Source organism: Suncus etruscus, chromosome 10 (genome assembly GCF_024139225.1).
Source record: "Suncus etruscus isolate mSunEtr1 chromosome 10, mSunEtr1.pri.cur, whole genome shotgun sequence".
Classification (NCBI taxonomy): Eukaryota; Metazoa; Chordata; class Mammalia; order Eulipotyphla; family Soricidae; genus Suncus; species Suncus etruscus.
In genome coordinates, this window is record NC_064857.1 from 10,504,230 (window position 1) to 10,516,448 (window position 12,219).

The window sequence follows — 12,219 nt, forward strand, 5'->3', positions numbered from 1 at the left end:
GACACCCTTGTAATAATAATTTTCAGACACAAAAGAGAAAAGAGCTGGAAGTTCCAGCTCACCTCAGGAAGCTCACCACAAAGAGTGATGAGTTTAGTTAGGGAAATAACTACATTTTGAACTGTCCTAATAATGAGAATGTATGAGGAAAATGGAGAGCCTGTCTAGAGTACAGGCAGGGGTTGGGTGGGGCGAAGGGAGACTTGGGACATTGGTGATGGGAATGTTGCACTGGTGATGGGTGGTGTTCTTTACATGACTGAAACCCAAACACAATCATGTATGTAATTAAGGTGTTTAAATAAATTAAAAAAAAAAAGAAATAAAAGAGGACACAAAAAAAAAAGAAAGAAATCAAGAGAAATACTGTTCATTATCAGAGGTGAGGAAAGCAAGAAGATACAAGGTGAAGAGACTGGAGAAATATCAAAACAATCCATGGCTTCTAGAAATACTCATAGTACACTTGAGTTCACATCAAGTTGTTGTTTAAACATTGAATCTGTATATATACATATATGCATATGTATGTATATACACATATTATATTTATAGTGTGTATATATAATTTAAATTGAAAATAAAGTAAGTTCCAATTACTTTTAAAAGGCCACAAAATAATGGCCTTTTATCCTACAGATCAATAATATCATATATATATATATAAGTATATATATATATTCAGAGAGCTTTACAATTTATCTTTATAGTATTTAGCAAATATACTTTTTATAAAATAGCACTTTAAAGAAAATAAGACACTAAATTTCTTTAGTATATGCTGTTGCATGGTATATACCATGAGTTACTCTGTTGAGGTATCTTTGTTAAGCAAAATAGTCTCTCTGGATAACAGATTACATGGAAATAAAAATAGATGTTTAAACAAATTGTTTTTAATTTTTTATTGAGAACATTGTGAATTACAAGTCCTCATGGTTGTATTTCGTGCATATAGTGACAGTGATTTAGGGCCATTCCCACCTCCAGTAATGACCTACTTCCATCAAAATTCTGAGCATGCATCCAATACCTCCACCCTTAGACCCTGGTCTACTAGTGTTAACAGGTCCATTTTAAGTTTAGATTGTTATAGTTTGGGCCTCTTGAATCTATTGTCATTGACTTTGGCTTGGGTATTTAGTTCTGACTCTTTTTTTCTCAACCAATGCGCCTGAACCCATTTCTCAGTTTGTAGAAAAACACAGAAATATGAAGTAAAGGAAGTAAATTTCATGCCCCAAGGTTTTATGAAAAAGGTGGAAGCCCCTAGTAGAAGATAACATAAAATCTTTTAAATGGGGGAGTGGCAGGGTGTTTTTGTTGTTGTTTGTTTGCAAAGGTGCAACAAACATTGAGACACTTATAAAGGAAATACTCTGTAAAATTAAGGTGACACAGGGCCGGAGCTATAGAGCAGCAGTATGGTGTTTGTCTTGCACACAGTGGACCCAGGATGGACCTGGGTTCAACCTCAGCGTCCCACATGGTCCCCAAGCTAGGAGCGATTTCTGAGTGCATAGCCAGCAGTAACCCCTGAGTGTCACCGTGTGGCCCCAAAATAAAAATAATAAGGTGTCTCATCATGAAGCATCCTGTCATAAGACTGAACACAGGCTCTGGGCATACTAATTGTTAACCCCACCGTCTTTCTTCATGGTCTCAGGAAATATTCTACTCAGTCACAATTGTTGTAGTTAGTCTTCTGTATTAGAGATTTTGGTTTTTACACAGATCCTATTTCAAAGCCAGAGTGTCATGGAGTATATTCTGATTTTATCTCACTATTAGGTGGCACGGCAAGGAAACCTGCCCTGAAAGCAAATTGTTGCTGTTTCCTAGTCTTTCAGGATATCATCTGAATCTATCCTGGAGCAAGTCAGTGTCGGGGTGGCATTAGGGTCTGCACAAGTGGACAGATATTTCTGGTGTGGTGCAGAAAACCGTGTAGGGTCCAAGGATGGGATCCAAGATTTGGGGTTGGACAGTTGATGTCAAATCCCCTGGGGCCTAAGTCAAGTCACTACGACAAATGTTCAGTGTGAAAGGCGCCCTTCAAAATTTATGAGTTCCTATCTCTATTAGTAAATAACTTTCTACACATAAGATTTCCTCATATTAGTTGCCTATGAAAAAAAGGAATAATGCCACGTGGTACTACTGCATGTGGGGGGTAAAAATACAAGTTAAACAATCTCTATAACATGGTTCTAACTTGAACTTAGATCCCTAGAAAGTTTTATCTACTAGAATTTCCTACTAATCAGATCCAAAAGGGGATGGGGAAATCACCTCTACATACAGAAATATATACTAAGAATTGTAACTATTAAGGAAATGCATCTATTTAATTATACAAAGAAAATGGATATATCCCCTTTAAGTCTTTTAAAATAGTCTGGGGCGGGGATGGATAAAATCTAGAGTACAGTTTAAATCTGTACTGTAAACACAGATTTTCTATTAGGAAGAACTATTGGTGTTTAAGTAGGAATTTCTATTTTTAATTGTAAATATTTTTACATGTTGACACTGCATATGTATAAATGCAAATACTTTGATTATGACCTATCCAACCCCTTCCATAATAACTGTAGCCATAAAGAGAATGGGGCAAAGTAAACCTACCTATTCTGGACTCGGCAGTTTCAATTGTTTTTTGTTCTCCTTACATCTAAAGGTAAAGTAAAAACCTACATTGTGTTCAACTATTTGACCACCAGAGTTAAAAGAACTTTTTTACTATCATATTTTTCTATAAAACTGTGTTTGTATCAAATATTCACTTATTCAAGTAGAACTTTTGTAATTTTCAGGCTACCTTAAAGTCTTACTTTCTAAAAGAGTTACCTGCTTTAATTTTTTCCCTTTCTTCTTTAATTTATGTTTCATTTCAATAAATATTTTAATGGAAGGCATTTATCAGGAATTAAAGAACCACAAATGAACAAACACAACCCTCATTTAGAATTAATATTCTAATGAAAAGGATAACTAATAAATTGGTAGGGTTATAGAAAGTAAGGGGTAAAATGTGAAATAAGGCATGTAGAATGAAAAGTAGTTTGTTTCACTTATTTTAGGATCCACATTACAGTGATTTTAAAAAATATTTTTCTAAGTGTAATGGATATATGTGAGTTATGTAAGTGTATAATAAAATACAATTGATTTTTGGTAAGTAAACATAAATGTTTTCTTTTAATTATCAGAATATCAGCTACACATTAAATATTATTTAAATACCTGACTGACCAGCATGTCTAAATATATATTTTCTTGAATGTATCTTTTTCATAATAAAGCTTTTTAAAAATAAAATAAATTTATTGTGGCTGCTTTGTATAAATCCTGTATTAATTCTGGATACCTGGCCCTATGAAAATAATTAATGTTAATAATACAAGTAGATATTTATGATAAAGAAAAATATGAAGTAGGAACAAAATTCTGATGGAAAAATAAGGAAAAGATAAGGCAATGTAATGAAGGCAATACTTTAAACAGGTTTTTAAATCAGAACTGTAATTAATACTATTAGCAATTTTGTTATCGTTGTTATTGTTGGTTTTTGGCCACACTAGGTGCTCAGAGTTCTATCTCTGCACTCAGGGATCACTCGTGTATTTAGGGAACCTTCTGAGTTGCTGGGGATTTAATATGGGTCAATCTGTATAAGGCAAGCCCCTTACCTGCTATACTATGGCTCGGGCTCTCATCATCATTTTGACAATCAATCTTTGAATTCTCACTTTTCCTTTTTTTTTTTATTTTCTTGTCATGTTCACCCAGCATTTAATAGCTACTCTTTGCACTAGGGCTAGGTGCCAGAAGCAACCCTGATCAATGTTTGTATATAATGATCACATTGAATCTGTATATTGCTTTGGATACCTTCTCATTCTGGCTATATAAATCATTCTAATCCATGATAAGGGAGTATGTTTCCATTTCCTTGTGTCTCTTTTTATCTTAATAGTAATATATATATATATATATATATATATATTTCTGATATAAATTTTTACCTCTTTGGTTAAGTTGATTCCCAGTTACTTAATTTTTTTTGAGGCATGACTGTGAATAAATAAATTATTCAGCTCTCTTCTATTAAGTGTTTTGTACATAGGAATTGAACATACAAAAGACATAGATATCTGAATGTTAATTTTATAAACTTCTACTTTATTGTGCAGGCCTGTTGTTTCTAGGACATTTGGTAAAATCTTTAGGGTTTTCTAAGTTTAATATCCCATTGTCTCCAAATATATTGTCTTTTCCTATCTGGATGTCACCTTTTTTCTTATTTGTCTAATTTTTATGGCAAGGTTTTAAAATGTATTGAATAGGAGTGGAGAGAGTAGGAAACCTTATCTTCTGCCTGATATTTGAGGGATGGTTTTTAGTAATTTACCATTGAAAATGATAGCACTTGATTCATGTTAAATGGCTCTAACAATATTAATATTGCATCTTGTCAAAAGCCTTCTCTGGAGACATTGACATGATCATAGTTTTCACTTTTACAATATACGTATGCTGTGTTAAATCATTCCTTTACATTATGGGATGTCATAATTTTTCATAGTGTCAGTCGATGTCATATTGGATAGTTTGGCTATTTGTGATTCCTCAAGGATATAATTATATTTTCTTTTGTAGAGTTTCCTCTATAAGATTTTGGTATCAGTGTAATGTTTGCCTCATAGAAATTATTTAGAAAGATTTCTTTTTTATTGACTTTCTCAAAGAGCCTGAAAAGGATTAGAAGTAGGGGCCGGGCGGTGGCGCTAAAGGCAAGGTGTCTGCCTTGCCATCGCTAGCCTAGGACGGACCGCGGTTCGATCCCCCGGTGTCCCATATGGTCCCCCAAAGCCAGGAGCGACTTCTGAGCGCATAGCCAGGAGTAACCCCTGAGCGTCACTGGGTGTGGCCTAAAAACCAAAAAAAAAAAAAAAAAAAAGGATTAGAAGTAGGCCATTTTTATATAATAATCTTTATGTAAGCACCATAATTATAAGCATGATTATAGTTGGGTTTCAGTCATAAACAGAACACCCTCTTCACCAGTGCAACATTCCCACCACCAATGATCCCTCTCAAGTAGGCCATTTTAAAGACATCGAAGAACATCTGTCTTGGAGAATGTCCTGTGTTCACTAGTAAAGGATGTGTAGTCAACTTTTGGGGATGAAGGACCATAATATGTGTCTGTTTGACCTATCTATTCTAGATTTTCCTTTGAGCATAGTGTTTCCTTGTTGATATTTTGGCCTACTTGATCTATCTAGTGATGATAGAGAAATGCTTGATTCTCCTATTATGTTGTTTTGATGTCTTCTTTCAGGTATATTGGTTATTTTAAACATTCATATTTTCTGAAAACTGATTTAATAACCAAATCTGATATAATTATATTATTTCCTTTTTTCACTTTCTTATCTAGAGATTCCTGAATGTAATCTTAAAATGTTGAATTTTTCATTATATTTTTATTCACACTGTAAGATTTAATTTTAAAATTTAATATCATTGCAAACAAGTTATAGCAGCGTCTTTGACAGCTTTGATGTAAGATGGTGATGTGGACACTAACTTTGCTTAAAAGACAACTCTTAACCATTGCACAGAAATTGTTCCATGTTTATTGAGATGTTTTTGCTTTCTTCACAGGACCAGTGGTTTTGGCGAGTAAGAAACAATAGGGTGATGGATGGATACCCCATGCAAATTACTTATTTTTGGAGGGGTTTGCCTCCAAGTATAGATGCAGTTTATGAAAACAGCGATGGGAATTTTGTCTTCTTTAAAGGTAAGGAATGTTCCACATATTTTGCTTTGTTGTATTTTAGTCATTTTGTCTAGGAACCCAAAACAGCAATGTTTAAGTCACACCTAATGATTAAAGACAGGCAGATAACTCATTCAATGAAGTCAATAATTTCGGTTGAATTGGCATGTCAATAAAGTGAAATCAGAGATAATATTATTTCTCTAATTCTTGTTTGCTCATGGAGTATTTTCAAAAAAGAGATAAATTTCATTGGCATGTTGCTCTCACAAATTTAGATATGCCTTACACCAAATAAATTGAATGAATTTATGGATGAATGAATTATAGATATTTCCCCATGGACTAAGATTTATTTTGTTTTAATTTGTATTTCTTAGCAAGCTAAGAAATTCATCATAAGACAAGAAAAATTTATGAGTAAAAATAATTCACCCAATTAATTTTACATAATATAATTTTTATAATTTATGTCAAATTTAAATTATGCGCGTACTATTTGCATGATTTGCTAAATCATGAGTACTTTTAAAATGACTTACATGATGGGCCAAGGCAATAGTACAATATGTAGGTTGTTTGCCTTGCATATGTGTGACCTGGGTTCAATCCTTGGTGCCACATATAACTTGAGCCTTGTCAGGAGTGATCCTTGAGTGCAGAGCTGGGAGTAAACCTTGAGTAATGTAGGGTATAGCACAAAATAAAAAAATTAATTGTCTCTATGTGTATACATGTATATGTATTTTAGAAATATATATGATATATTTCTATAGTAGCATAGGTATTATGTTAAAAATAAATTTCATATCTAACTGCTTTATTAATATTTATCGAGATGCTTTCATTAAGCAATATTCCAACTGATAGATAAAATGGTGCTGCAAAAACTTGAACAAAAATGGATTAATTTTACAATCTGAGAGGGTCAGACAATATTATTAGCAAAATAAAGAATATTTATTTCAAGTTAAGCCACTTCTCTTATAAGATAGGGGGATTTTTATCAGCAAATCGCCAGTTTTCTGCTAACCTGGAAATTACAGTTTGATGAGTTACAAGTTCCACTTTGGGAAGAGCCTGAAATTGTAGTAAATTTTATATGAGATTTGCTTAGATCTGGTTTAAATGACTTGATTCATTGGGGCCTGTTTTGTATAAGAGCATTAGTGTTTTTCAATGATATTGCCACATTTCAACTGAACCGAGCAAGTTACTTAATTCTCTTAACTTTGTCTAGTAGAAGATGGATCACTTTGTATACTACAGTATGTAGTCTAGGTTGTTTGACACATGTAAACTCTAAATAATTACCAATTAGTGAAGCTGTAGATACCTCCAGCATATCTACTGGTAATATAGTTACTAAGTTCTCTTGCTATCTTTATGTGTATACATGGAATAGATAAATACTGTACCACAGTGGGCCAAGGAAGGATGCCATCAACATGTTGTGAATTTTAGGAGCCTGTAATTTAGGGATAAATTATCCTCCCTTAGTTCTAAATTTCCATGAACTGCAGACAGCAAAAGAGAGAGATGAGCCCTGAGTGGAATTCTAGCTTGAGGGCGATCTCTTTCCTTGCCACATCATTGGTGTTCTATGACAGATCTGCCTAAAGCTCCACAGTCCTAAATCTGATTTTTTAAGGCTTTCTTTTTACTGTCTCAAATTTGAATTCATTTGACAATTTTCCATTTTATCAGTTTCTGCTAAAATGCATCTCTTTAGGGATTTATTATCTAAGATAATTCTGGTAATTAGATTATTCCTCATTCTCAAACTCTATTTTTTTCTATAGTCCATGAACCAGTTTAATTAGCCTCTAATATGCAGTTCCCTTTTCTTGCTTTAATAGTCTACAGGCAAACTATTTGACTTGTCAATAATAAGTGAAATATATAAAAAATATTATTATTTTATTATATTTATCTATTGTATTTATTTTTATATAATAGATAATATGTATATATAATACAAATAAATATATTTATTATAAATATATTTATTATTTTATTGTATAATAACATCACTTGTCCATAATAAGTGAAATATGATAATCCCACTAGAGATTATCAATTTTATAAGAATAAGGTATTCTCTCTCTTTTTTTTCTGTGTTTTTGTTTTTGGACCACACCCAGTGACGCTCAGGTGTTACTCTCCTGGCTGTTTGCTCAGAAATCACTCCTGGCTTGGGGACCATATGGGATGCTGAGGGATCAAACCACAGTGGGTCTTAGGTCAGTGCCTACAAGGCAAAAGCCCTGTTTGCTTCTCAGCTTCGGCCCTCTCTCTTTCTTGTTTCCTTCTAGCTGAGTAATATTCAATTTTGTATATACATCCAATTATTTTTCACCAATTTAATACTGGGCATTTGGGTTGTTTCTGTATCTTTGATAGTAAAAAGCCCTGTGTTGAACATAGCAAATTTTTTTATTGGGTTATTTTTTCTAGGTATTCAAAGACACCTAGAAGTACAATTCATCTTACTATTTTTCCCTTTCTTTATATAGAAATTCTAATTCTATTTTTTATTCTATAAAATAATACTTGTTCTTAGCTCACGTTGTTCTTTATTTCTTAAATTCAACTGAAGTCTGTGTTGATATAAGTATAATTAGTTATTTCTTTCTTTTTTTTTTTGCCATTATTTCTTAAAGGTACTTAGTGTTGCTTACACTCTTTATAAGAATGTAAAGGTGTGAATTTGAATACAAATATTAATTCACACTTATGTAGTAAATATGTTCATTTATGAATATAAAATAATCATAGCATATTCAAATAGACATAAATATCCCAAGCATAAGAATTTTTACTTTGATAACATTGACCTGTGGGTTTGAATTTTGAAAAAAATTTTTATGATATGCAATAATATGTACTTATACACTAAGGGCAAATATTTTGTTCAATGAAAGAAGATAAAAAAGAAGCATGTCTTTTTTATTTATCTTTATATTTACCATATCGTTAGCATCACTTCTCAATAAATTTACCTTGTAATCCTAAATGTAATCCTGAAACTTGTTGTTGGAAGAAATGGCAGACTGATTCAAAATTCATTTGTAAATTGAAAAGAGCTAGTGTTTTTTTAAATACTGGTTTAAAGGGCTAGAGAGATCATAACAATGTGTAAGCCATTAATTTCGCATGTGCTGACCCCCTCTATTCAACACCACATTTGGCTTGCCAAGCACATTCCTGGACTGACCTTTAGGAGAAAGGAGTAGTCCCTGAATGCCACCTAGGTGTGTGATCCAAAATCAACATCCCACAAAAAATTCACTTTGAAAATCCTACTTGATTTTAAGAATTTTTTTTAAAGATATAGTAATCAAGACATCATGTCATTGGCATAAAGGGAGGGAGGAAAAAGTGAACAGTAGAACCAAGTAGAGGCCAGAAGTTAATTAAAATAGAGATGGACATGTTAATTTTGTAAAAGATACCAAGATACTAAGAGAAAAAAAAGATAATCCCACCAAATGGTACTGAATCTATAGCTGGCATTTGCAGAATAATAAATTTTCCTCAATACATGCATTATAAGAGCAAGTTAACTTTAGATACAAATTTTATAACTGGAAAATAACAATGAAGGAAATCAAAGAAAAAAGTATATGAGTTTGCTGTAAGAAAATTTTATTATATTTTAGAGCAAAACGTAAGTTAATAAACTATCAAAAGTTGGAAATTTAAAAATTCTATTATTCAAAAGTAATTCTAAGTGCTTTGAATGAAGGACTGGAGAGATAATATATGGATTGATGCACTTGTATATCTCTTATTATGGGACATTTCCGTCTCTAATACCCATATTGTCCCTTGAACATCACCAGGACTTACCCTTGAGCAAAGAACCAGTAGTAAGCCTTGAATACCACCAAAAAATAAATAGAAAGAAAGAGAATAATTTTAAATTCCATTTAATGCGGTCTACTCAGAAATCATACATATGAAGAAATATTCTTGTCAGGTAAATGTATATAAATATATATATACATATGCACATGTGTAAAATGAAGAGGTTGGATACATAAAGAGTTGAGTGCATGTTTTACACGTGGTGTATACATATGGGCTCAATTCCTGGTGCCTAATGGTCTCCAAAGCATCACCATGCACCTTGAGGGTCCCCTGAGTGCAGAATCTGAAATAGCCTCCAGGTATTACAGGATTGTGACCAAAAAATAAAAGAACCTTAAAATTAGACCAAAGGAACTAGAAAAAGAGTACAACTGGCAACGTGTGTATTGCATGCGACTGTCATGTTCAGTTCCCAGAAGCGTACATGGTCCCTTAGCACCTCCAGGAATGAGCTCTTAGCGCAATCAGTATATACATACATTTATATATATATACATACATACATATATATGTCCCCTGCAAAACCAAATTTTAGTCCAAACACTAGATAAAAGTAAGCAAGTATTAAACAAAAACTTCTCAGGGATGCCCATTGGTGACAGTTAAGAACATGAAAAGATGCTTAGTCATATGAACCACTAGGAAAATGCAAATTAAAACCATAAAATACCACTATATAAATGTTGGAATGGCTAACATTTAAGTGACTAGCCAGGTCATATGAGAACACTCATTTAAAATTAAACCTACTGATTCTATGTTGTATAATATTTATCAATATGTATGTTCTACTCTAAAAATGTATTGTTATCCACTGTACACTTTTCTTAAAATAATCGAAAAACCATATCCAAATTGAAAATATCCCAGTAGATATTTAGAGCAGAACTATTTGAAATAACTTCCAGTATAGAATAATTAGACCCTTTAATGGAATACTACTCAGCATTCAAATAAAATTCAGCCATACTACAATGGGGAGAGGCTAACTTATATTACGTAAAGTTGTTTAGATGGAAAAGAATACGTGCCATATTATTCCACATATACATTTTAGAAAATGAAAACTAACCTGTTGGGGAAAAAATAGCTCAGTAATTATTTCCCCAGAGATTTGGGTGGGAGGGATTAAAATAATATGGGGCTATTTTTTCATGGTAAGTTATATTAATTATCTTTATTATAACAGTACATTAATAGGTATTTACTTATATTTCCACTTAAAATAACTCATTTAAATATATGCCATTATTATTATGTGTCTTTTGTACCACAGTTTTCCAATAAAGAGCTTCATTATGGCTCAGAGCAATAGTATAACAGGTAGGTCATTTGCCTTCTAAACAGCAAGCCTGGGCTTAATATTTGGAATTTCCTTATCATCCCTTAAATTCTACCAGAGATAGGAATAAGCACTTCTACAACTGGATGAGGCAATAAAAAAAAAAGGCAGGGGGGAGGCTATATTAAACATGTAAGTGTATTTTGGAATTACTATGCAAACATTTCATAAATTTATATATGCAAGAGACCACTGGTTATTTAGCTTTATTTATTCATTATTATTCAGCATGCTAATATTGATAGCCAATTTAATACTCTCTTCTTTTCAGTCCTTTACAGGAAATCAGTAATAATGAAGCAAGTGTGTTCGTTACAAAAATAAGCCTCATTTCCCAAAAAAAATTTACTTAGAGTTTTAGTATTACTGAGAATAATAAAGTCAGAAACTAAGTAAATATAAAAAAAAATTCACTTACTTAGTACATATTAAAAACATTCTAATATTCTTGGGGTGGGAAGCACAACCAAATGATACTCAAAGGTTACTCCTGCTCTGCCCTTAGGAATTATTACTGGTGGTGCTCAGGGATCAAATGCTAAAAATCAACCTGGATAGACCACTTGAAAGGCTGGGTCCTTAACTACTGTTCTATCTCACTGGACCCTAATATTTTCAATTTAATTCTCCATTTGGATATTGTATATTTTCTAATATTTCATTGGAAATATACTAACACAGTTTGAATTATGTTCAAGTCAGTTTTTTCTGGTTGGAGAGTCTAAAAATAAAAAATGCTTAAGGTCTCAAAATACTAATAAATTCTTCCCCAGTAACTGAATATATGATGAACTTTCAGATAACAAGCTATCTTAATATCACTGAGGTAAATCCAGTGTAATAAAGAAACATTTTGCAAGCACAATTAAGCCAGATGTTTTCATTCTCAATTACTAGTTATTTTCAGGCTGAATGGTTATGAGATAATAATAGCAACATTATACATTAGAAATGGAGCTGGTGCAGTCTCTTTCAAGAACAGAAATTAACTTTTAAAACAAAGCTTTGTATGTAGTCAAAATCAGTAGAAGTATTGGTGGTGGGAATGTACCACTAGAGAAGGGAGGTATTCTGTTTATGACTGAAACCCAACTATAATCATGCTTGTTATCATGGTGCTTAAATAAAGATTTTATATTAAAAATAACAAGTACTTGAAAAGTTGTCTATTTTGTTGTTACTATAGTTGGATAATTTTCAATCAGTGTTTATC

At 32.4% G+C, this 12,219-nt stretch overlaps 1 protein-coding gene across 1 annotated transcript in view; it reads left to right on the forward strand.

Annotated features, from left to right (window-relative positions):
- The window catches only part of MMP16 (matrix metallopeptidase 16), a 283,681-nt gene that overhangs the window by 244,500 nt on the left and 26,962 nt on the right, over nucleotides 1-12,219 (forward strand). Inside the window, exon 7 of the mRNA XM_049782436.1 lies at nucleotides 5,674-5,812. Within this exon, the coding sequence (XP_049638393.1) occupies nucleotides 5,674-5,812 (139 nt within the window). The remainder of the gene's footprint in view (nucleotides 1-5,673; nucleotides 5,813-12,219) is intronic.